The sequence below is a fragment of the Cupressus sempervirens genome, chromosome 4 (assembly GCF_028749045.1).
Source record: "Cupressus sempervirens isolate cs-2001-9-10 chromosome 4, ASM2874904v1, whole genome shotgun sequence".
NCBI lineage: Eukaryota > Viridiplantae > Streptophyta > Pinopsida > Cupressales > Cupressaceae > Cupressus > Cupressus sempervirens.
Genome location: NC_143121.1, coordinates 727,647,458 through 727,674,446, shown reverse-complemented (window position 1 = coordinate 727,674,446; position 26,989 = coordinate 727,647,458). Strand labels below are relative to the sequence as shown.

General features: G+C 33.2%; 2 protein-coding genes across 2 annotated transcripts; one reads left to right on the top strand and one right to left on the bottom strand.

The window, feature by feature from the left end:
* Positions 1 to 206: 206 nt before the first annotated feature.
* On the top strand, positions 207 to 2,427 carry LOC149563356 (aluminum-activated malate transporter 14-like). The gene is made up of 6 exons (XM_089828129.1): positions 207 to 528; positions 640 to 777; positions 858 to 1,130; positions 1,349 to 1,470; positions 1,593 to 1,736; positions 1,843 to 2,427. The coding sequence occupies exons 1-6, from the start codon at positions 207 to 209 to the stop codon at positions 2,425 to 2,427; spliced, it is 1,584 nt and encodes a 527-aa protein (XP_089684255.1).
* Positions 2,428 to 7,767: 5,340 nt separating this feature from the next.
* LOC149563355 (uncharacterized) lies at positions 7,768 to 20,645 on the bottom strand. Its single transcript, XM_089828128.1, has 5 exons — positions 20,533 to 20,645; positions 8,871 to 9,175; positions 8,628 to 8,759; positions 8,457 to 8,551; positions 7,768 to 8,352 (listed from the first exon to the last, which is right to left on the bottom strand). The coding sequence occupies exons 1-5, from the start codon at positions 20,643 to 20,645 to the stop codon at positions 7,768 to 7,770; spliced, it is 1,230 nt and encodes a 409-aa protein (XP_089684254.1).
* Positions 20,646 to 26,989: the final 6,344 nt, after the last annotated feature.

Genomic DNA, 26,989 nt, shown 5'->3' with positions numbered 1-26,989 from the left:
ATAAGATCTGCTTCCCTACTACAATTGAGCTCATTTATAAGGTGCTCCAAGATTTTAGCCAGGGTGTTCTTCTTTGGAGTTTATGAGGGCTTGTGTAACTGTTTAGACCAAGATTAAATTACATTATAAATCAGTTTGGCTGGATCTCCTCTACTTGAAATTTAAGCTCTTGTATCTGAAATCTGATTGAATCGATTTTGTGTACCATGGCGTCTCTTGGCAGTGGCGAATGCAGAACTAACATCAGTACGTCTAATGAAGAAATTAGCTACAATGAGTCTCGAAACGGGGGATTTCTAAGAAAAATTTGGTTAAATATAAGCAATGTTTTGATGGGGTGGTGTAGAAACATAAAGGATGTTGGAATAGAGGATCCGAGAAGGATTACCCATGCTATAAAAGTTGGGTTGGCATTGTCATCGATTTCGCTGTTATTTCTGTGGGATCGATTATTCCGCAGGGTGGGATTTGGTAACCATGCAATTTGGGCAGTCATGACTGTCGTTGTCGTTCTCGAATTCTCTGCGGGTATGAGTTACTTTAATTTAATTTACCCCTTGTTCGATTGTTTCTAACGCAACCATCTTTTTCACCCTAATCGACTAACATTTAGAATGGCTGTTGTTGCTGCTTGAGCAGGGGCTACCATGAAGAAAGGCCTCAACATAGGAATTGGAACCATGGTGGCTGCATTTCTTGCCTTCCTCGTTTGCCACGTGTCAGAGAAGGTAGTGCGACAAAAGGCGTTTGTAGTGGGATCTACCCTCTTCATCGTGGGTTAGTTTTTGTGCTCTCTTGGAATCACCTTGTTGCATTCACCAAATCTCAATTAGTACTCCACTACACTCATTTTGCAGGAGCGGCTACCACGTATGCCCATTTCTCTCCTTCCCTCAAGAAAAAATTTGCCTATGCAGTGCTTATATTCCTGCTCACATTCAGCATGATTATGGTCTCTGGATATCGAGTGGAGAATATATCACGCATGGCATGCGAACGCTTCGCCACCATACTCATCGGATGTGGATTGTGTTTGGTTGTAAGTCTGCTCATCTTCCCCGCCTGGGCTGGCGAGGATCTTCACAATTCCACTGTCCGGAAGTTACAAGGCTTGGGGAAATCTCTACAGGGTAAGAAAACCGAACGAAAACAATTGAGGTTAAAAATCCTTGTTTTGATTGTGATGAAAACGTAACATTTTCTTCAGCGTAAAATGTGTGTTTTTCGCAATGGGCTGTTACAGATGAACTACTAGTACGCTTTGATTGGTGTGGCTTGTTATCAGCTCAGTAGATTAACTTGTTAAAATATCTGACTAATGTAATGGGCATGATATATTTGATGCCAGGATGCGTGGATGAATATTTCAGCGGATGTCGTACTGATGAGAAGGTGGAAGATGAGTCAGAAGATATCATACACAGAGGATACAAGTCTGTGCTGGACTCAAAGGCTACCGACGATTCTTTGGTAAATCGAAAAAATATATAGTTATTAGAAGAAACTAATTAAGTGGTAGCCATGACAACTTTTGACATTAAAGAATGTTAAATGGATTGTCTGAAAGCAGTGATTGTACACGTTAATTGCAGGAGGCATTTGCTAGGTGGGAGCCAAGGCATGGTCTATTTCGATGTCGGCATCCATGGAAGCAGTATGTGAAAATTGGAGTGAAGCTTCGTTATCTGGCTTATCCTATTGTGGCCTTGCACGGATGCCTTCGATCTGAAATCGAGGTATATTCGTATGCATTTCCTCATTTGGTATCATTACCTTAAATTTACAAATTATCTTCAATGCATGCACTATAGCTGATGAATTTTTGTTTTGCATACGTTTCAGGCCCCTCATTCCCTTCGTTCACCATTGAAGAAGCCATGCACCAACATCGCCCACAAAGCAGCCAAATTACTGGCAGAGCTGTCAAGCTGCATTGAACAAATGAGAATATACGACTTCGAGCCAATATTGGAAGAAGTTCAACATGCACTGGAGGATCTTCAAGTTTCCTTGAATTCTCAACCAAAGCTCTTACTGCATTCAACAACAAGAACGCCAAGTCAAAAAATCGTACTTGAGAATGAAAATAGAGAAGAGGAGGTAAGGTGGGCGACGAGAAGAAGATCATGGCATGGAGAAAGTAGTGATGAGAAGAGGTTAATGCTGAGACACGGCGTTGAATTTGGAGAAGCACTTCCATTGGCTACGTTTGCGTGGTTGGTGGCAGAGATCGTAGCTAGGCTTGAGCACGTGGTACACCCCGTGGAAGAGCTCGCGGCAATGGCGAAATTCAAGCCTCACAATCCTTCGACGTCAGATCAGGAGGCTTTAATCATAACTAGTGCTGCTTCTCCCTGTAGTTATATCCAGAGACCCAGTCTTGCAAGAACGCCGGAAAGATGTCTACATATCAACAATGTCTACTGATTTTTCCCTTCAATTCACACTCTAATACAGGAGTCAATTTTTAACATCATGCACTAAGGGAAAAATTAAGCTTGCCAAAAACAAAGTCAAATGCTATGGTTGCATTATTAAATTTTATGTATTAATGATTTACACTAGTCTCATTTTTGTCTCTCTCACAATTTTCATATCATCTTGCTGACACAATGAGCTACTCCTAATCCCAATCTTTCTGAGAGGAGCACATATCTTAACTTCACTATGCATGTCTAATCGAATAATATTACAATTATACCAAATAATCAATTTTAAAACGATATACACTATTATGACATTGGTAAATTTTTGAAAACTTTTTAAAGACTAGTTGTTACACCTACTTCCAATCTTGTTTGAGCATATGTCAAATAACATTTTTAATTTTCACTTCTTTCTAATTCACTAATATCAATCTATAATACCTTCTATTCTTATTTATTATTATAATTATAATCTCATCACATACTTTTATATCATGATTATTCTTTATTTGTTTTCACTATCTATATCTACATCTCTATAACTCTTGATATTACCTCTTCGAGACCACTACCTCTTATGTTCCAAATATCAAATATATTTTTATTCATGACCAAAAATATTTGTAGTAATGAACAATATTTATTGAAAATATTTCAGATTATAAAACATTGTTCTCTTCTTTCATACGCTTTTCTCTAAATATATCAATATCATTCTTCCTTCAAATATTTGCTTTATATCATCATTTTTTTCATGATATGTACTTCTAGATTTTATTTATGGTTATATCTAACTATATTTAAAAGTAAATTTAATTATTTTTATATTTATTATTAGTTATTATTTTTGCTTTAAAATAGAGTAAAGGAATCTCAAACGTTTCCTTTTACGTGAAAGTTGGTGTGTAGAGTGCTTGGGCACACTTTTTTAGCACAAACAAAAGGTTTGCAATGCAACTACTGCCACCTAAAAACAAGACAATGGAAAACCTTAAATAAATAGCAAATATTCAAATTTTGAAACCAATTGTTTTAAATATTATGAATTATTTGAATAGAAAGATTTCTAATGACCTAGGGATTCATATTTTATATCTATATAAAGCGCACACAAAAATATTTACAACCACACATTTGAAAATTTTGAAGTAAGTCATTATTAATGTGTATGCCAACGATTTCATGTGTTCAAAAGAAAAAGAAAAAAAAAGAAGAAGATTTGAAATGTTGAAAAATGTCATAGTTTTTTTTGAAACTTATAAGAAATTGAATAGGTTCCTCCACAAGGAAATTCATAACAAAATGAAAGACATAATTATTATTTTTAATTATAATACTCTCTTTGACTAAAATATTATTTTTATTTTAATACATTTGTAATTGATTAACGTTTCATGTAAAATAACATTTTTCTCAAAATTATTTTCTAAGTCTTCAAACCTCATTTTTAAAATACTAAATCTGATATTAATTAATTAATTAAAATCTATTGAAGGCTTTATAAATTAAAATTTAATTTTAATACCTAGAATTACATTATTAGGACTTTTATTAGGGTTAGTTTTTTATTGGGACAAGGGTTAAACTAAGGATTTAAGGGTTAGGGTGAGCATTAGGGTTTGACATTTAGGATTAGGATCATGGTTTAACATTCATAACAAGGTATTAGGGTTAACCATTTAGGCTTAGGGTTTATCTTAAGATTTAGGATTCAAGGTTAGTCTTTTACATTTTGTATGAGGGTTCAACATTTATGCTTATTATTACGTTGAGCGTTATGGTATGGGTATGCATCATAGTTAAGATTGGGATTTATATTAAGGTTAGGTTTAATAGTTAGAGCTAGGATTTAGAATTAGGGTTGTATATTTAGACTTGATGATTAGCAATTAGGATTAGGGTTTCACATAAGGATTGGATAATGGTTTAAGGTTTATCATTTAGGATTATAGTTTGGATTTAGATTTAGGGTTTAGTTGTCTGGATTATGATGTAGTAATTGGGATTAGGATTGGAGTTTATTATTTAGGGTGTAGCATTTAGAAATAGGATTACAATTAAGGCTTATAATTTAAGATTTATTTAGTAATTTATGGAAATAGGATATGATATTACATCATGGTTAGTATTATAGTTGTGAGTAGAGTTTGAATTACGATAGAATTTGGGTTAAAGTTCAACATTTAGGATTATGATTCAATAATAAGGGCTATGATTCAATAATAATGAGTTATCATTTGTGCCTAGGTTATCATCCTTTCTCATGAGATTTTCCATGCCCATACTAAGTGTAGCCAAAACCTGGGTGTTTATATCTGAGAAGGCTTTTGCGGTATCTTGGAGTATACCCTGTTGTTCCTCAATATAGAAGTTCCTCTTAGATTTTTGCTCCTACTTAGCATCATGGGTTCCTTTTTTTCCAATCCCCTGAGACACAAAATCCCAGTCTATCTCTTTCGGGCTATCTTTTTTTTCCTCTTGCTTTTCTTCCACATGTCCACATTTCTCTAATGTAATACTAGAACTTTCAATTATGTTATTTTAGACATTTTAGGGTGTGGATGTAGGTGAGGTTAGGATGGAATTAATTAACTAGGGGTGGGAAACATTCCCATAGAGATGTCTCAAACCTTAATAAGAAAAAAAGAGTGAAAAATAATGAGAGCCTGAAAGAACTAGATTCTAACTCTAAGTCTAAAGTAAGTGAGGAGAAAGAGAAACGTGCAAGGAACAAACAAAAAAGCTTGAAGGTTCTAGTACATCGATAATGAGGAGGAGGAAAATGTTACTAAATCCCCTCTAAAGATGCAGGAAGTTTCTCAGCATAAAGATATATCTCATGTTTTCGTTAGTTTCAATTTCGACAAGCTAGATCTCACAACTTTTCATATGGGTGGCTAGGTTGGACAACCTGTGAGATCCAGATTGTCCAAACTGAAACAAGTTGAAACATGAGATATACCTTTATAATGACTAAACTTCCTCCATCATCAGGGGGGACTTAGTAGCATTTTCCTCCTCGTCATCATTGATGCACTGGAACCTCCTAGTTTTCTATTTTTTCCTCACATGTTTCCCTTTCTCCTCACTTTCTTTAGACTTGGACTTAGAGGGTGAAAGTACAAAGTTGTGTCACCTTTCAGGCTGACTTATTAGAATGACTAAATTTGAGTTATTTTAATAGTGTTTCTAAAAATCTATAACTTTTATAACATTCTTTGAATTACAATCAAGATATTATTCAATTTCTAATTATAAAATTAAATCTAACAAATTGAATTAATGATTGACATTCAATTATATCTGTATAAATTTTTGACACTTTTTCAATTAAGATTAGATGTAAACCCTAATATTAATAATAATAATATTTTTGAAAAAAATAGGTCTATTTTATTTATTAGAGTTTGATCCTTAGTAAGGAGAATACCACACAAAAACTTAACTTTCATACAATACCACTATTAAATTGAACACCACCAAAACTTAACCATCATATGTTATTATTATATACTACTATTGAATATGATAGATGTTAACAAGGGGTGCAAGTGCCAAAGTTCTTGCCTCTAGTGTGGTGGGTTTTGGGGTAAGTGTTGAGTCAAATTGTACATTAAAAATTTTGAACATTTAGTAATGGTGACATATTCATAAATTGTAAAGTTTCTTAATGTAATGTATGTGTTCGAGTGTTCATCTAAAGAGTCATAGACAAAGAATATAGAACTATGTTGCATCTGTAGCTTGAAAATAAATATTGAACATAAACAAATGATGTGCACAAGAAATTTAGGAAATATTTCATATTGTTTCTCCTTTGAATGGTTTTCTAGTTCCTGCAAATGTTCTATTAAAATAGGTGTTAAGTAATTTTAAATTAATAATAGATCATATTCTAAAAATGAATGAGTGGCTCAAATTAGAAACTTGTTTGTTATGTACTTTATATAATGCATAAAATTGATATTATCTATATTATAAATAATGTATCTTGAAAATTAGTGTACACCTTAGGCATTGTCAATGTTTATTGTTCTTTTGAATGAAGCAATGACAATTATGTATGTTGCTATTAAAAAAGTAGTTAGTCTCATGAATGTACTATTGTCCAAGTCATATTTTAAAGATGTATGGATAATTCTAATGATCCTATTTTATCAATGAAATGATCTAGCTTTAAACTTGAAATTATATTTTCCTTGAAGTCTTTAAAGGATTTTCTTAAAGTTCATGTTGTGCATGTCCTACAATAATTTTAGTTCTTGATATAGTGTTTCTTGCAAGAATTCCTTAAAAGTTCATATTTCCCTCTCAACAAAATCATTGGGCTCATATCCTACAATTTCTACAAGATTAAATCTAACATAATATGATCTCATCCATTTACAAGATATATTAGATTAATTTACTTTTTAAATACTATTGGTTAACAATTTTCTCTCCAATTAGATTTTAAAATCCTAACTCTTTGATTCCTTTACTCTATTTTAAAGCAAAAATAATAACTAATAATAAATATAAAAATAATTAAATTTACTTTTAAATATAGTTAGATATAACCATAAATGAAATCTAGAAGTACATATCATGAAAAAAATGATAATATAAAGCAGATATTTGAAGGAAGAATGATATTGATATATTTAGAGAAAAGCGTATGAAAGAAGATAACGATGTTTTATAATCTGAAATATTTTCAATAAATATTGTTCATTACTACAAATATTTTTGGTCATGAATAAACATATATTTGATATTTGGAACATAAGAGGTAGTGGTCTCGAAGAGCTAATATCAAGAGTTATAGAGATGTAGATATAGATAGTGAAAACAAATAAAGAATAATCATGATATAAAAGTATGTGATGAGATTATAATTATAATAATAAATAAGAATAGAAGGTATTATAGATTGATATTAGTGAATTAGAAAGAAGTAAAAATTAAAAATGTTATTTGACATCTGCTCAAACAAGATTGGAAGTAGGTGTAACAACTAGTCTTTAAAAAGTTTTCAAAAATTTACCAATGTCATAATAGTGTATATTGTTTTTAAATTGATTATTTGGTATAATTATAATATTATTCGATTAGACATGCATAGTGAAGTTAAGATATGTGCTCCTCTAGAAAGATTGGGATTAGGAGCAGCTCATGATGTCAGCAAGATGATATGACAATTGTGAGAGAGACAAAAATGAGACTAGTGTAAATCATTAATACATAAAATTTAATAATGCAACCATAGCATTTGACTTTGTTTTTGGCAAGCTTAATTTTTCCCTTAGTGTATGATGTTAAAAATTGACTCCTGTATTAGAGTGTGAATTGAAGGGAAAAATCAGTCGACATTGTTGATATGTACACATCTTTCCGGCGTTCTTGCAAGACTGGGTCTCTGGATATAACTACGGGGAGAAGCAGCACTAGTTATGATTAAAGCCTCCTGATCCGATGTCGAAGGATTGTGAGGCTTGAATTTTGCCATTGCCGCGAGCTCTTCCACGGGGTGTACCACGTGCTCAAGCCTCGCTACGATCTCCGCCACCAACCACGCAAACATAGCCAATGGAAGTGCTTCTCCAAATTCAACGCCGCGTCTCAGCATTGACCTCTTCTCGTCACTACTTTCTCCATGGCATGATCTTCTTCTCGTCGCCCACCTTACCTTCTCTTCTCTATTTTCATTCTCAAGTACGGTTTTCTGACTCGGCGTTCTTGTTGTTGAATGCAGTAAGAGCTTTGGTTGAGAATTCAAGGAAACTTGAAGATCCTCCAGTGCATGTTGAACTTCTTCCAATATTGGCTCGAAGTCGTATATTCTCATTTGTTCAATGCAGCTTGACAGCTCTGCCAGTAATTTGGCTGCTTTGTGGGCGACGTTGGTGCATGGCTTCTTCAATGGTGAACGAAGGGAATGAGGGGCCTGAAACGTATGCAAAACAAAAATTCATCAGCTATAGTGCATGCATTGAAGATAATTTGTAAATTTAAGGTAATGATACCAAATGAGGTAATGATACCAGAGACCGTTATCATGCTGAATGTGAGCAGGAATATAAGCACTGCATAGTCAAATTTATTCTTGAGGTAAGGAAAGAAACGGGCATACGTGGTAGCCGCTCCTGCAAAATGAGTGTAGTGGAGTACTAATTGAGATTTGGTGAATGCAACAAGGTGATTCCAAGAGAGCACAAAAACTCGCCCACGATGAAGAGAGCACAAACGTCTTTCCTCGCACTACCTTCTCTTTCACGTGGCAAACGAGGAAGGCAAGAAATGCAGAGACCATGGTTCCAATTCCTCTGTTGAGGCCTTTCTTCATGGTAGCCCCTGCTCAAGCAGCAACAACATCCATTCTAAATGTTAGTCGATTAGGGTGAAAGAGATGGTTGCGTTAGAAACAATCGAACAAGGGGTAAACTAAATTAAACTAACTCATACCCGCAGAGAATTCAGGAACGACAACGACAGTCATGACTGCCCAAATTGCATGGTTACCAAATCCCACCCTGCGGAATAATCGATCCCACGGAAATAACAGTGAAACCGATGACAATGCCAACCCAAGTTTTATAGCATGCGTAATCCTTCTGGGATCCTCTCTTCCAACATCCATTATGTTTCTACACAACCCCATCAAAACATTGCTTATATTTAACCAAATTTTTTTTAGAAATCCCCCGTTTCGAGACTCATTGTAGCTAATTTCTTCATTAGACGTACTGATGTTAGTTCTGCATTCGCCACTGCCAAGAGACGCCATGGTAAACAAAATCGATTCAATCAAATTTTAGATACAAGAGCTTAAATTTCAAGTAGAGGAGATCCAGCCAACCTGATTTATAATGTAATTTAATCTTGGTCTGAACAGTTACACAAGCGCTCAGAAACTCCAAAGAAGAACACCTTGGCTAAAATCTTGGAGCACCTTATAAATGAGCTCAATTGTAGTAAGGAAGCAGATCTTATAAATTCTAAACCGTTCATTTCTTCTTGCGGTTGCCTTACAAGATGGAAGAGAAAAAACTCAGCTTCTCGAATGAATCGGCCTTTGCATTTCTTGTTTTACTAATGGCAGAGATAATACTTGTCACGGAGAGGGAGAGGGAGATGATTGAGTTACTTTATTTTCATTGTCACGGAGATAATACTTGTGAATTCTGGGTGGGTGATCTTGCATCTCTGGTTTCTTTTTTGGTGAATTGTATTTTTAGATTATTAATTATTAATAGAAAAGGCTATTATAAAAAAAAAAATTTTAAAATTATTTTTATATGCAAATATATAGTCTTATAAAATTTAAACGTCTTTCGTTGAAAGTTATTATAGGGAGATTTTATATTATCGTTTTTTCTAAATAAGAATATATATTAATTTTAAATTTTAAATTCCATTCTACGGATTGTTCTTTTCGAAATTTGGATGAAATTGTATGATTTCTTTTTCTTTTTTCTGACTTTATATATGATGGATAATAGACTTTATTCTACCATGTAAGCCAAGAATGGCTTATAAAGTGGGATCAAGTAAGGGACTTTAATTTAATAATTATCAAGTGATAGATTCTTGATTACAAGAATCTTTAAAGAGTAATATCTATTACTTTTAGATTTTATTGGATGATTTTTTTTCTAGGTGTTCAATATCAAATTTCATGATCTGTCATTTGTCTTGTCATAATTCCCATTTCTAATATTGGATGAGATAGTTTGTGCAAAAACCTTACAAAATTAAATCTATAAATAATATACGCAACCAATAGCTAGATCATAGATTTTGATTGTTTTGGCTAGTTTCAGTTTGGACAAGCTAGATCTCACAACTTTCTATATGGGTGGCTAGGTTGGACAACCTATGAGATCTAGATTGTCCAAACTGAAACTAGTTGAAACATCAGATATACCTTTATAATGACTAAACTTCCTCCATCATCAGGGGGGACTTAGTAGCATTTTCCTCCTCATCATCATTGATCCACTGGAACCTCCTAGTTTTCTATTTTTTCCTGACATGTTTCCCTTTCTCCTCACTTTCTCTAGACTTGGAGTTAGAGGGTGAAAGTACAAAGTTGTGTCACCTTTCAGGCTGACTTATCAGAATGACTAGATTTGAGTTATTTTAATAGTGTTTCTAAAAATCTATAACATTTCAAACATTCTTTGAATTACAATCAAGATATTATTCAATTTCTAATTATAAAATTAAATCTAACAAATTGAATTAATGATTGACATTCAATTATATCTGTATAAATTTTTGACACTTTTTCAATTAAGATTATATGTAAACCCTAATATTAATAATAATAATATTTTTGAAAAAAAATATGTCTATTTTATTTATTAGAGTTTGATCCTTAGTAAATGGAATCACCTTCACTATAGTTACCAAAATGAAATAGAATCCATATGTTAACCACAGAGCCACATATGATTTTCTTTCAACTCTTAATGCAGAACTAATCTATGCATGGGCAATAAAACATGACAAGAAAATAGGATAAATTAAATTATAGACCAATTCACCATCAAGTTTGGCAACCTTTATATCCTCAAATGAGGTTACGTTTATAGTTTTTCGATATCCTTCAGTTTAGCAGAGCAACAGTCACAAAATAGAAAAGGAAATAAAATGTGAAATTATCTAGTCATATGAATATGTGGCATCTTCTCCATCAATGATTCTAAATCCATGGTGTTTATGAAAATAGGAAATGACTATTCCATTTCATGCAATCTCAGAAAAACTTGTAGAAAATTGTTAATTCTTCATAGTCTACTATTTTGCGCCAAACCTGTGTATTTCATATTCCAATGGTCATTGCATTTTTTAACACTAACCATCGATCTTAAATTAACGATCATGATTAAAACATTATAAATTTTCTTTAAAACTTCCTCCATGAGTCCCTCCGTGTACACGTATCTTTCAATCATTATGTCACTATGATTATTTTCCTTGTAACTTTTTATAGCGACATAACAATGAGCATTGGTCTCTCTTTTGATCTAATGGCAAATATAAAAGATATTAATTCTCTATTTTCTTTATGATGCGGGTCCACTTTCCAACTAGGTACACCATGGTGAATAGTTGGAACTATTTATTACTTGGAGGATCTAACATTGACCTAGTTTTGCTTCGTGAAATGTAATGGCCCATAGGACACATGTCTTTCTGTCGCTTTTTTGCAATGATTAAAGCATGTTCATCTTTTCATAATGATATAGTTACGAGTGTAGATGTTCTTTTGATCTGACAATGAATAAGATGCATCATTGAATACTCATATTTCCATCATTAAAACTTCATCCATTGATTTGGTCTTTATCGATGATCTGGATTTGATCTTCTAAACCATTTGACTTGTCAACTGGCCAATAGTGTGCATTCTTTCATTCCTTTGAATTTTCTCCACCATGTAGCTTATTATAATTGCATATGAACCGTTCATGTACTAAATCGATGATGCATATTTTCTTATCTTCATATTTTGACTCTAGAAGGGTTATGAATCTTTTCTTCTGCATGAACTACTTCTTCTGCTCACTGATCTTTCTTATCTGCAATGTCTTTCATGGAAACCATAACATAATGTTGAATATTTGTGTTTATCATGGTTAGGAACAAATCAATAGAAGGTATAGACCGTCTTTTCATCGAGATGACACATAAAACCTCTCAAACCCTAATCACCTAGCGTTGAATTGATGTATTGTTCATATGATTCTCTGCATTCGGTTAGCTCATTTGAAGGAATGATGAGAAGATAGATAATCCTATGGGAAATATAGACCTAGACTTGAAACATTGATACCTGACTTGACTCCAAAACCCTAAAGCAAAAAGATATGAACTGAAACTTGGGAACCAACTGACTCTGGCTGGGTATTTAAGCATGATAATGGTTGAAGGAAATCCAACAATTGTTGGTTTTGCACAAAAGGTGACAACTTAAAAACAAAACAAAAAAAAAAAAAAACCTAAACTAGGAAAAAAACAACAAACTACCTAAGAAAGCAAGCAACTAAGCTAAAGCAAACTACATGATACCTAGTCTACTTTCAATTTTGCATTTGATACAACTTCAAATCCTTCTCATTATAGGAACATGGTAGGGTTTCTCTAGTGGGATATTCCAATTTGAAAGAATTATTCTGATTCACTTAAATGATCTAAAGTGGCCCTTTCCACAAAGACTAAAACTTAGAGTGCATACCTCTTGGCTCATGTCCCTTATCCCATAGCAACACCAAATCACCTTCCATAAATTTTCTAGGCCTTTTTCTTCTATCAAACAACCTTTTGATTCTTCCCTAGTGTTCAGTGATTTTATCAACCATCTCTTCTCTTTCCACTTGCAATTTGGTAAGTTACAAGATCCTCTTCTCTAATCCATCTTTTAAATCATCCTCTTTAATCATAGTCTTTAGTTTACATATAGAAAGCTCTAAGGTTAGTGGCATATTAGCTTCCACTCCATAGACTAATTGAAAAGGTGAAATACCAATAGCCCTTTTAGGTAACAATAGCCCTTTTAGGTGTGGTCCTATCAACCCATAAAGCATCATGAATCTTCTTATGCCCATTTTTTTGATTATTTGAGACCAATTTCTTTAAAATATTAATCAGATTCTTATTACCAGACTCACCATGCCCATTTCCTTAAGGGAAATAGTTAGAGGAATGTCCAACTTGAATACCATTATAATAGCAAAATCCAATAATTTATAAACAAGAAAAGTAATATGTATTATCCATTATCAATTTTATAGGAACTCCATACCTAGTAAATATATGCTCTTTAAGGATTTCACATACTACTTCTGATGAATTCTTCTTCATTGGCTTTACTTCAACCCATTTAATAAAACAATTTGTGGTAATTAGTATGTAAGAGTGTCCTTGACTAGAAGGAGGATTAAGTGGACCTATAAAATATAAACCCCATTCATGGAAAGGAGCTTCAACTACCATTGGCCTAACAGGTAGAATAGGAAGCTGAGGTTTACCAGCAAACATCTTGCATTTCTCACAAGTAACCACCCACTTATATGCATCTTTATACATGTAAGGCCAATAATAACCTCACCTCAAAATTTTAAATGCAGTAACAGTAGAATAAAAGTGTCCTCCACATGCTTCATTATGAAAAGATGTCAACAATTTTACCTATTTCTATTTATCCACACATCTCAAAAATGTTCCATCAATTGCTTTTTTGTACAAGACATCATCATGAATCACATACTTCAAGATTTTTGTGTTTAGAACCCTTCTTTTCTTAGTAATCAATCCATCAAGGAATTCACCATATATCATAAAATAAGTAATTTTTGAGAACCAAGGATCCTAAAGGCTTACCATTAGAACTTTTGGAGTATCTTCTTCTTTGAATTGTTGATCCTCTACCAAGGCTTTACAAAGTGTATTTCTTCCTACAAGTTTGGTTGGCTTAATTTCTATATCATATTCTTGGACTTTTTCTATCCATACTCCTCTATTATTACAACCAACCTCTTGTTCCATCAGAATACTTTTTTTTTGTAGGATCTGGCACATATATTATTGAATGAGAATGTAGCACATAAAACCTAATAAATTTAAGGGCTCTCACCATTGCATATATATGTTTTTCCATCTATGAGTATATCAATTCTTGATTCTTCAATGGTATGCTCATGAAAGCAATTTGAGCTTGTATTCTTTCTTTATTCTCTTTCATCAATATAGTTGACATAGTATGTTCTAAGGAATAACGGTAAATAATGGATTCTTTAGTGTAGTTAGGATGGACAAGAACATGGGCTTTGGCATTGGAACTCTTGATATCTTCAAAAGTCTTTTCCCACCATCAGTCCATTTTAAAGTTGTATTTTATTTTATCATATCAACTATACATTTAATTATTTTAGAGATGTCAGGCATAAATCTCCTCAATAAATTTACTTGACCAAAGAAGGACTTTACTCTAGTTTTACTCAATGAAAGACTTAATTGTTGAATGACTTTAACTCTGCCTAGATAAATCATCACTCCTTCTTGGGATACAATATGAGCAACAAGCTTGCCCTCTATCACACAAAATACTAATTCAACACCCCCCCACCAAAAGTTATATTGGTGGAATATATTCGAACACTTTGGGTCCTCTAATTCTAGAACAAGTAGATTCTTCAATTTCTAATCCACTTTACCTTGTGTCTTGTTAAGACATTCAATGGTAGCTTCCAAAATATGCTGAAACCTTTTAGTCCTCGCATTCATAGTATTTTCTAGATTCTCAATTCTTTCTATCAATGCTAGAATAACATTGTTCTTTTTAATGGATTCCCTATAATTCTCTTTCTCTACGCAATGTTGCATTTACCTAAGATTTCATCCATCTTAGCATTTAGGGCCCTATAATTGATATTCAAGAGTTTAATAGCATTGAATGACTAGTTCTCCATACAAAATGTGTTCAAGGAAATTGCCTTCACTATCTACAAAACACCCAAGGAAGGTTCAACACTAAGATCCTTAAGCTCATCTTCCAAAAGCTTCAAATTAACCTCATCTGTGTCCACCATATTAGTTATAGGAATGTTCTTTCTGTTGGAATTCTTTCTTTGACTTTCAACATCTTTATTGATCCCCTTTTTGGGTTGAGGCATTCAGTGAACTGTGCACATCATGATTCACATTATCCACAAATTTTCCAAGATGGAGAGTCTCTTTATCAAAATCCTCATCATTCTCCTCTTGATTAATCACTTTTTCCTCCTTTGCCATGTCATTCTGAGGAAGGCCTTGGTTTTCATGAGAATGGGATAAAATAGGGGAAGGACAGTTATTGAGAGGCTTGTATATTTTGTCCATCGAACCACCAAAATACTCACTATCCCCATCATCCACCATCTTCAATATCTTTCCATCCTCCTCACTTCACCTTCTAACTCTATTTTTGTATCCTTTTAACCGATATTTTTCTTCTTCCTCTTACTCATTTCACTCTTAATATCACCCAACTCTTCCATAATTCCTTTTCCCTTACCTTTATTGCTAGAATGGAATTTCGAGCTTTTATCCTTATTAAACACCAAGGACCTCGCAAGGTTTAATTTCACATTTTTCCACTATGTAATCATAAATTAAAACCATGAAACCTTGGCACAAAATGGGTTTATGTGGATTCTCTCTATGAGCCTTGATACTATGAGTGAGAGAGAAGAGCTGACAGAAAGGAAAGAAAACTCATTTCTTAAACCTAAATTATTTAAAAGGGTGAAATAGTAGTTGTGGGTGTTGGCCCTTATTCTAGTAAAGTGCAAAATCTAATATTTGTATCATAAAATGCTCAAACTTTGTTGATAGGGTGGGATTTCTACTTGTTTCCATGTCCATTAAAGTTTCCTAAGTATAAAAACCTAGGTGAAACTCTTGAAAACCTTTACCACGTTATAATTTTGAGTTACTTTTTGAAATCAATTAATGAAGGGTCGATTGTCATGTTAAAGGCCCCTTTGTTTTCCCAACAGTGAAATTTTTTTGATGTTTCTAGTCTCACTGTGGTCATAAAAATCCCTAAGTCCTTTTTCACAGGTGCAATCATTTTTCATTCAAATATGAGTATAGTATGATGTCGGGTTTCAAGCTGAGGGATTTTTCAGTATTCATTGCTCTTGCTTCTTCCCCATTTTTTTTGCGAAAAAAATGCTTGAGTCAAGTTTGGGCGAGAAATATCGTTTGGGTTTTGCATCAACTTTCTTAGAAAATTCATAGGATCCATCCCCAATTCAAAAGTAAATTCTGTAGACACCTAAATCTATTTACATCACTAGGTAATCTTATTTAGTAGTCTCCTAGGATGTTACTAATTAAATATTTACTATTTAATTAATTAGTCTTCATACCCTAGTTAATTTATTTATTTAATTGACTATAGTCCAATTGATAAAATCAAATGATAACCCAAAATCAATCTATCAATTAAATCCATATTCCTCTATTAAATTAAATAAATCCTCAAACCTATTTAATTTAATCCCACATCCCCCATTTTATTAAATAAATTATCCAAACCCCTAAAAATATCCCTAAACCCAACCTTTACCCCTAATCCAACTCATCCACCCATACTAACCTTACTTGGCCACCTAACTAACCCATCCCACCAAAGCTAAGCCACTTGCCCCCTAATCCCCTTTCTAAACTAAGTTTAATCCCCCTCCTAAACATGTGCACAACTTTAAGCAAGGGTTGAGACTTGCTAACCCAAGCTAAAGTAAAAAAGTCTCCTTATCTTTCTTATCTGCAATGTCTTTAATGGAAACCATAACATAATGTTGAATCTTTGTGTTTATCATTGTTAGGAACAAATCAATAGAAGGTATAGACCTTCTTTGCATCGAGATGACACATAAAACCTCTCAAACCCTAATCACCTAGCTTTGAATTGATGCATTGTTCATATGATTCTCTACATTCGGTTAGCTCATTTGAAGGAATGATGAGAAGATAGATAATCCTATGGGAAATATAGACCTAGACTTGAAACATTGATACCTGACTTGACTCCAAAACCCTAAAGCAAAAAGATATGAACTAAAACTTGGGCAACAACTGACTCTGGCTGGGTATTTAAGCATGATAATGGTTGAAGGAAATCCAAAAATCTTTGGTTTTGCACAAAAGGTGACAACTTAAAAACAAAACAAAACAAAAAAAAAAACTAAACTAGGAAAAAAACAACAAACTACCTAAGAAAGCAAGCAACTAAGCTAAAGCAAACTGCATGATACCTAGTCTACTTTCAATTTTGCATTTGATACAACTTCAAATCCTTCTCATTATAGGAACATGGTAGGGTTTCTCTAGTGGGATATCCCAATTTGAAAGAATTATTCTGATTCACTTAAATGATCTAAAGTGGCCCTTTCCACAAAGACTAAAACTTAGAGTGCATACCTCTTGACTCATGTCTCTTATCCCATAGCAACACCAAATCACCTTCCATAAATTTTCTAGGCCTTGTTCTTCTATCAAACAACCTTTTGATTCTTCCCTAGTGTTCAATGATTTTATCAACCATCTCTTCTCTTTCCACTTGCAATTTGGTAAGTTACAAGATCCTCTTCTCTAATCCATCTTTTAAATCATCCTCTTTAATCATAGTCTTTAGTTTACATATAGAAAGCTCTAAGGTTAGTGGCATATTAGCTTCCACTCCATAGACTAATTGAAAAGGTGAAATACCAATAGCCCTTTTAGGTAACAATAGCCCTTTTAGGTGTGGTCCTATCAACCCATAAAGCATCATGAATCTTCTTATGCCCATTTTTTTGATTATTTGAGACCAATTTCTTTAAAATATTAATTAGATTCTTATTACCAGACACACCATGCCCATTTCCTTAAGGGAAATAGTTAGAGGAATGTCCAACTTGAATACCATTATAATAGCAAAATCTAATAATTTATAAAGAAGAAAAGTAAGATGTATTATCCATTATCAATTTTATAGGAACTCCAAACCTAGTAAATGTATGCTCTTTAAGGATTTCACATACTACTTCTGATGAATTCTTCTTCATTGGCTTTACTTCAACCCATTTACTAAAATAATTTGTGGCAATTAGTATGTAAGAGTGTCCTTGACTAGAAGGAGGATTAAGTGGACCTATAAAATATAAACCCCATTCATGGAAAGGAGCTTCAACTACCATTAGCCTAAGAGGTAGAATAGGAAGTTGAGGTTTACCAGCAAACATCTTGCATTTCTCACAAGTAACCACCCACTTATATGCATCTTTATACATGTAAGGCCAATAATAACCTCACCTCAAAATTTTTACTGCAGTAACAGTAGAATAAAAGTGTCCTCCACATGCTTCATTATGAAAAGATGTCAACAATTTTACCTATTGCTATTTATCCACACATCTCAAAAATGTTCCATCAATTGCTTTTTTGTACAAGACATCATCATGAATCACATACTTCAAGATTTTTGTTTTTAGAACCCTTCTTTTCTTAGTAATCAATCCATCAAGGAATTCACCATATATCATAAAATTGTAGTGCCTGCCACTAAGTCGCATTTCAGTCTTCATTGCCAAACTCTTTTAGGCCAGTTTTATACTTGATGTTTTGTAGCATTACTTTCAAATTATTAGATGTTGTTTTACACTCAATTTATTATATGATGAGATGACTTGGTACTCTATATTTCATGCATGTATGATGATTATTCAATGTTTTCAATTATCAATGATGATTAGTTATATGGTTTATTATCACACGTACTTTCTTATGGATACTTACCCCATACTGCATGTGTATGGTGTGCATGTTTGTTTTCTTTATGTATGGTGTTTCTGATGTGGTTAAGGAAGGGAGTCGTAGTCACCTGCTAGTTGGGATCTACACGATGCACCACTTCCTGCCATTGCCTGTTTAGCTTAGAATATTGTGTTTGTACATGCGTGGATTTTATGTAGGTTGCAGGTACCGGGTATCGATTTCCCTGAATTGCCAGGATGAGCGTACCCTATCGCATTATCTCAATGGTAAGAGAGGGGAGATAAATTTTTGAGTCCAAATCCTAAACCTTTAAGCCATTTGCCCTAATTGAAAACTAGGACAAGTATCTGAGTCAGTACCCTTCGAATGCGTCGAATGACGTTAACTCGTAATCATAACCCTTTAGTTTGATCTAGTATGTATTTTTTCTATGATGGGTTTTCGTATGTTTCTTTATGAGTCCTTGGTGTATTTTCTATTAATTAAGTTTAATTAAAAATATTAATTAATGATTTAGTTTAATAGAAGATTATTATGACATTTTAATATTTAATTATTTTTAATTAAATTGAGAAATTAATTAAATGAAAGGAATTAAATTTGGAGATAAAAACTTTAAGTCTAAATTTAGAACGTGATAATATTTAGTTAATTTAATAATAATATATTTAGAGTTCATTTTTAAATAAATGCTAAATATTATTATTATTTGAGTTAATAAATATTTTTATCAATTTAGTTTCTAAAATAATTTAAAAAGTGAAAATATAATTATTTAATAAAAGATTCTAGTTCGCATGACTTAAGCATAAGATTAAATAAAAGAAATTTATTAAAAGATAAAATAAGTGAAAATAATAATGTTACTTTAATTTCATAAAGTGCGCATGGGATTAAAAGTAATAAAGATTAAAAATAGAAGTCAAGTGGAATATTAAATAAAGTTATTTAATAATTCAACTTAATGTGCATGAAAGTTGAATGCAAAAGAATAAGAAAAGATAATAAAGGTTAATTTTGAGTTAACTGAGTTGTGCAAAGAGTCTTCTCGGGTAAACGCACAATTAGTGCCCCGAATTGAGGAGAAATTGCTTATCACAACTTTGGGGGTTCATTTTTGGGGGATACAAAGTTCGATGGGAAATTTTGGGGAGAAATCTTTTGGAAACGATTTTCAGAAGGCAAATACCAAAGAAAGATTTTGGGAAGAAGGTTATTGAGAGGAGCGATTTCTCTTGCAGTTCCTGGGGATTTCATAATAGCATCAGGATCAGGTAGGGTCTTGTGTTGTTGATTATCGATTCAATACGCAATTATCCTTTCCTGTCTTCTTTGTGTCTGGGATTTGTAAATCCGAATTCTCTGTGATGAAAGTTTTAAGCTTTCAATATTGTGAATTTATTAATTGTTCATCAATAATTTCTGTATCCATGGAGACTGGATGAATTATTAGAACCCTTGTTTTCTTGATTTAGAAATTAAGATTTATTTAGGTAAGGATTTTGAATGTAAAACTGAAAGTTCTAAGTTTTAAAAAAAAAATATATATATATATATATATCATATATATATTTTTTCCTTGGAGGATATTGTCTTAATGAAAATTAAATCAAACTAAATTTAAAATAAACATTATTTATTTTATATATATATATTTATTGTTTTAATAAAATTAAATAAATCTTATTTAAAATAAAATTAATTATTTAATACTTTTATTAAAATCGAAAATGGAGATTTGTTTTAAATTTAAAATAAATAAAAAAAATAAAAAATAAAAAATAAAAAAAATAATATATTTGGGGTGGGGCGGGGCCACCACTTCCCACGCCCCACACTCTTTCCTACGCTGCCGCAGCAGGTGGTACTGCTGCCTGCGGCAGCAGTAACACCTGCGGCCACAGGTGGACGGCGGGCCTTTAAAAACGCCATTGTTTTAGAAAAAAAAAATATTACAATTTAAATTTTTATAAATCGTTTTTTTTTTAAAAAAAATGTTTTAAATAGAATTACTTTATTTAATATTGTTATTATATAATTTAAAATTATTAAATTTTAAATTATATTGAAATTTTATTATTATTTATTAATAATTTTATAAATAAATAAATTATTAATAAATATAATATGATTCTTTATGTATCATTAATTAATCTTAGTTATAGTTTGACTTAATTAAGATTAATTAAATCGAATATTTGTGTAAGCAAGTTTAATATTATAACATCGATTTTAATGGAAGCTCAGATTATTATAATCAACAAGGATTATTAATAATTTAATTATTACCTTAGATTGTTTTAGGACTTTGACTTAAAATCAATTAAGGGTAATTGGGTGTTTCATTTGGAGTTAGGAACGGGTTACTTTGTAAAGGTGAACTATGGGTCCTATCTGTTTAAAACATACGTTCAACTGGAAATGGAAACCTCAATAGTATATTATCAATTAAATTGAACTATAAAACTTTTTATTTGAAAATAAACACTGAAAACTGAAACCTTATTGTTTAACTCAACTGTATATTTCAAATCAAAACCAATTGTGAGACTATGATGTTTTCTATATATTGTTTATGTTTGAGTGTTATGGGGTTGGTTTAGCGTTGACCAGTTTAGGTTCTCCCCAGAGGCTCGGGGTTGTGAATTTGATGTTATGATGATTTGTTCTTGATCTTTTCAAACCAACCAAGGTAATGTGATAGTAAGCTTTATGATGGATGTATTTACTGTTTGTTATTGCTTTCCAATTTCCTTGTGTGAAGCTGAGGTGTATGTATTTGAGATACTTGACTTAACCATTTTCAAGTCTCGATCAGTTATATTTGATAACCATTTTTGAGTCTTGATCAGTTATACTTGGTTTGCTTTTCGGTCGCTTGAGAGGACTGAAGTGTTTGTTATGTTCTTGATGATGTCATGTTTTGACTTGACCATTTTGGAGTCTTCGATCAGTATTGTAATTTACTATTGGGATACTTTCTAGTTGCTCATTAGAGAACCATTGGATTTTGTGATTTATCATTGATGCCTTCAGTTGCTGATAGAGAACTGTCGTGATCATATGATTATTATTGGATGCTTATCTGTTGCTCATGAAGAACTGATGTAATTTTGTGGCTTATCTTTTATGATGTTTTTCAGTTGCTTGTATAGGACTGAGGTGATTTTATTATGATTCTTTATTTGTGATTTCATGAGCCTAGGGTAGGTTATCTATGTGTAGAGTCGGGAAGTGGCTTGCAATGGGGATCGGGGCCCTAAGAGGCTGCCTGGAGTAACCCATTGTAAGTTGTTTTAATAAGTGAAAACATTTACACTAAATAAGGGAAAATGAACCTAATAAGATAATTGCATGTTCTCTCCCATGCCTTGAGTGCTATTACACACTAGGATGGGGTAGAGAGAACGCTTGGTTACGACCTTGCATTCCATAGTATGCCTCGTCAGTACGAGAGGATACTAATGGCCGCAGGGATTAGTAGGGACCCAAGATTCCTAAGGGATTACTTGGGTAACTTCTACATGACTTTTGTGATGACACTTTCTCGCTTGCATATTAGGTTTCCTACGTGTCTTGTGGTACCTCTGGGATTTAGATGTCGATCTTTTTAGGAACCCTTGAGTTAGCATACTTATAGGATTTCCTGGACTTAGAGAGTATTTATGATTATAGGTTTTGTTATCCTATTTGGGACTTGAGACTATCTCCTTAGCACAGTGGGAGTGGACCATTTAGGTTCCATGCGGTCGGGTGGTAGTGCTTTTACTCTTACCATTGAGATCCATTTCGTGGTCACTGTGGCTGGAGTTTTCGTGATTGGCATTTACCTTCACTATGTCCTTGGATTATTATGATGGATGGTTAGATTTTATGTTAGATGTTTTATCATTATGGATGTATGGATGTATCAAGTATGGTGAATAGTTTTGTATATATCTTTACTGTACTTTGTATCATGGATTCATGGAGGTTGATGTATTTCTATTATTACATATGTATATTCTTTTAAGCCTTTCATACCCTGTGACTTGTATAGTGGATGATTGAGCATTTTGAATTAATTTGCCGAGAGGCATTCGGAACAAATGTATATTATGGACATGGGACTTTCTGATTATTCCTTCATATGTATGTGATAGTTGTTAGACTTAGAATTAATTAAATTTAAACGTGACTCAACGTCTTGGGATCTTTAAGAAATGTAACTTACAATGTATGTTGTCAATGATTACATGTTATTGCTTCCGCTACTATGTGTTTGATGTGTACGTTATACTTCTTGTTAAAAAAAAAAATTGTTTAGAAAACTTAGTAAAACTTTAGGTTAATTCTTTTGGATCCCTTGGCGGGGCATTACAAAAATAAGTAATTTTTGAGAACCAAGGATCCTAAAGGCTTACCATTAGAATTTTTGGAGTATCTTCTTCTTTGAATTGTTGATCCTCTACCAAGGCTTTACAAAGTGTATTTCTTCCTACAAGTTTGGTTGGCTTAATTTCTATATCATATTCTTGGACTTTTTCTATCCATACTCCTCTATTATTACAACCAACCTCTTGTTCCATCAGAATACTTTTTTTTGTAGGATCTGGCACATATATTATTGAATGAGAATGTAGCACATAAAACCTAACAAATTTAAGGGCTCTCACCATTGCATATACATGTTTTTCCATCTATGAGTATATCAATTCTTGATTCTTCAATGGTATGCTCATGAAAGCAATTTGAGCTTGTATTCTTTCTTTATTCTCTTTCATCAATATAGTTGACATAGTATGTTCTAAGGAATAACAGTAAATAATGGATTCTTTAGTGTAGTTAGGATGGACAAGAACATGGGCTTTGGCAATGGAACTCTTGATATCTTCAAAAGTCTTTTCCAAACATCAGTCCATTTTAAAGTTGTATTTTCTTTTATCATATCAACTATACATTTAATTATTTTAGAGAAGTCAGGCATAAATCTCCTCGAGAAATTTACTTGACCAAAGAAGGACTTTACTCTAGTTTTACTCAATGAAAGACTTAATTATTGAATGACTTTAACTCTGCCTAGATAAATCATCACTCCTTCTTGGGATACAATATGAGCAAAAGGCTTGCCTTCTGTCATACAAAATACTAATTCAACACACCCCCCCCACCAAAAGTTATATTGGTGGAATATATTTGAACACTTTGGGTCCTCTAATTCTAGAACAAGTAGATTCTTCAATTTCTGATCCACTTTACCTTGTGTCTTGTTAAGACATTCAATGGTAGCTTCCAAAATATGCTGAAAACTTTTAATCCTCGCATTCATAGTATTTTTTAGATTCTCAATTCTTTCTATCAATGCTAGAATAACATTGTTCTTTTTAATGGATTCCCTATAATTCTCTTTCTCTACGCAATGTTGCATTTACCTAAGATTTCATCCATCTTAGCATTTAGGGCCCTATAATTGATATTCAAGAGTTTAATAGCATTGAATGACTAGTTCTCCATACAAAATGTGTTCAAGGAAATTGCCTTCACTATCTACAAAACACCCAAGGAAGGTTCAACACTAAGATCCTTAAGCTCATCTTCCAAAAGCTTCAAATTAACCTCATCCGTGTCCACCATATTAGTAATAGGAATGTTCTTTCTATTGGAATTCTTTCTTTCACTTTCAACATCTTTATTGATCCCCTTTTTTGGTTGAGGCATTCAGTGAACTGTGCACATCATGATTCACATTATCCACAAATTTGTCAAGATGGAGAGTCTCTTTATCAAAATCCTCATCATTCTCCTCTTGATTAATCACTTTTTCCTCCTTTTCCATGTCAATCTAAGGAAGGCCTTGGTTGTCATGAGAATGGGATGAAATAGGGGAAGGACAATTATTGAGAGGCTTGTATATTTTGTCCGTCGAACCACCAAAATACTCACTATCCCCATCATCCACCATCTTCAATATCTTTCCATCCTCCTCACTTCACCTTCTAACTCTATTTTTGTATCCTTTTAACCGATATTTTTCTTCTTCCTCTTACTCATTTCACTCTTAATATCACCCAACTCTTCCATAATTCCTTTTCCCTTACCTTTATTGCTAGAATGGAATTTTGAGCTTTTATCCTTATTAAACACCAAGGACCTCGCAACGTTTAATTTCACATTTTTCCACTATGTAATCATAAATTAAAACCATGAAACCTTGGCGCAAAATGGGTTTATGTGGATTCTCTCTATGAGCCTTGATACTATGAGTGAGAGAGAAGAGCTGACAGAAAGGAAAGAAAACTCATTTCTTAAACCTAAATTATTTAAAAGGGTGAAATAGTAGTTGTGGGTGTTGACCCTTATTCTAGTAAAGTGCAAAATCTAATATTTGTATCATAAAATGCTCAAACTTTGTTGATAGGGTGGGATTGCTACTTGTTTCCATGTCCATTAAACTTTCCTAAGTATAAAACACTAGGTGAAACTCTTGAAAACCTTTACCACATTATAATTTTGAGTTACTTTTTGAAATCAATCAATGAAGGGTCGATTGTCATGTTTAAGGCCCCTTTGTTTTCCCAGCAGTCAAATTTTTTTAATGTTTCTAGTCTCACTGTGGTCATAAAAATCCCTAAGTCCTTTTTCACAGGTGCAATCATTTTTCATTCAAATATGAGTATAGTATGATGTCGGGTTTCAAGTTGAGGGATTTTTCAGTATTCATTGCTCTTGCTTCTTCCCCATTTTTTTGGCGCAAAAAATGCTTGAGTCAAGTTTGTGCGAGAAATATCGTTTGGGTTCAGCATCAACTTTCTTAGAAAATTCATAGGATCCATCCCCAATTCAAAAGTAAATTCTGTAGACACCTAAATCTATTTACATCACTAGGTAATCTTATTTAGTAGTCTCCTAGGATGTTACTAATTAAATATTTACTATTTAATTAATTAGTCTTCATCCCCTAGTTAATTTATTTATTTAATTGACTATAGTCCAATTGATAAAATCAAATGATAACCCAAAATCAATCTATCAATTAAATCCATATTCCTCTATTAAATTAAATAAATCCTCAAACCTATTTAATTTAATCCCACATCCCCTATTTTATTAAATAAATTATCCTAACCCCTAAAAATATCCCTAAACCCAACCTTTACCCCTAATCCAACTCATCCACCCATACTAACCTTACTTGGCCACCTAACTAACCCATCCCACGAAAGCTAAGCCACTTGCCCCCTAATCCCCTTTCTAAACTAAGTTTAATCCCCCTCCTAAACATGTGCACAACTTTAAGCAAGGGTTGAGACTTGCTAACCCAACCTAAAGTCAAAAAGTCTCCCTTATCCTCTTCCATCCCTATCCAAGAGCATTTATGGCTCTTACATACCATTAATACATCTTGCATTCCATTAAATACCTCTTACATCCCTCTTACACACTCATCCTCCCTCGTTACTCCCTTTGACCAACCATTATCCCATCCCCTCACACTGATCCTCCTTGTGACAAGTGTCACTTCCCTATTGGCTCTAAACAATCACAATCCATGTGCTTCCCTTTGAAAGCATCACAGCCCTTCCTCACCATTCTTCCATCCTTGCATCTTGACCCTGCATTTCACTACCCCTTAGCCTATAAATAAAGCCCTTCCCTCTCACAATCTATCAATCCACTTTTATGAAAACTTATAATGCCCCACTGACTACTACATCATAGCCATTTTACACCATCATAATGCTGAAATACATCAACACCTCCATTGTTGAAACTCTCACCCATCTACACACTTGGTAAAAACCCCCACCCATTGGAAGCTTGAGTACATCATCAGCATACATTCCCTATCCATCAGGGACATATCTACGTCATAATAGGTTACACCCAAGGAGCTTTCCATTCTTTGTTTGCCTTCCTTTTGGTGGTAACCTCGTCTTATTATAAGTTTTTACTTATTTACTTTTGTGAATGCTTTTACTAGTTAGTATTCAATATTACACTACTAGATTAGGTTATACATTTTGGCACACCCAATGGGAGTCCGCATTCGGGTCACTATAATCACACTTTTGTTTATTCATGTTTGAACTAACCAAACTAACATTTTGTGTCTTTTACGCATGTAGGTGTTCTTCTAACATTTTTTGAAGGCACCAAATTCCCTTGCCAAGAATTATGCTCCCGGCCATAAAATCAAATTCTAGTTTCACCAATATTTTAGCACCCCTGGTTTGCAATCCCGCAACCACAAAATTGCAAACCCACAATTGTGAGATCGTGATCCTCAACCCACGGGA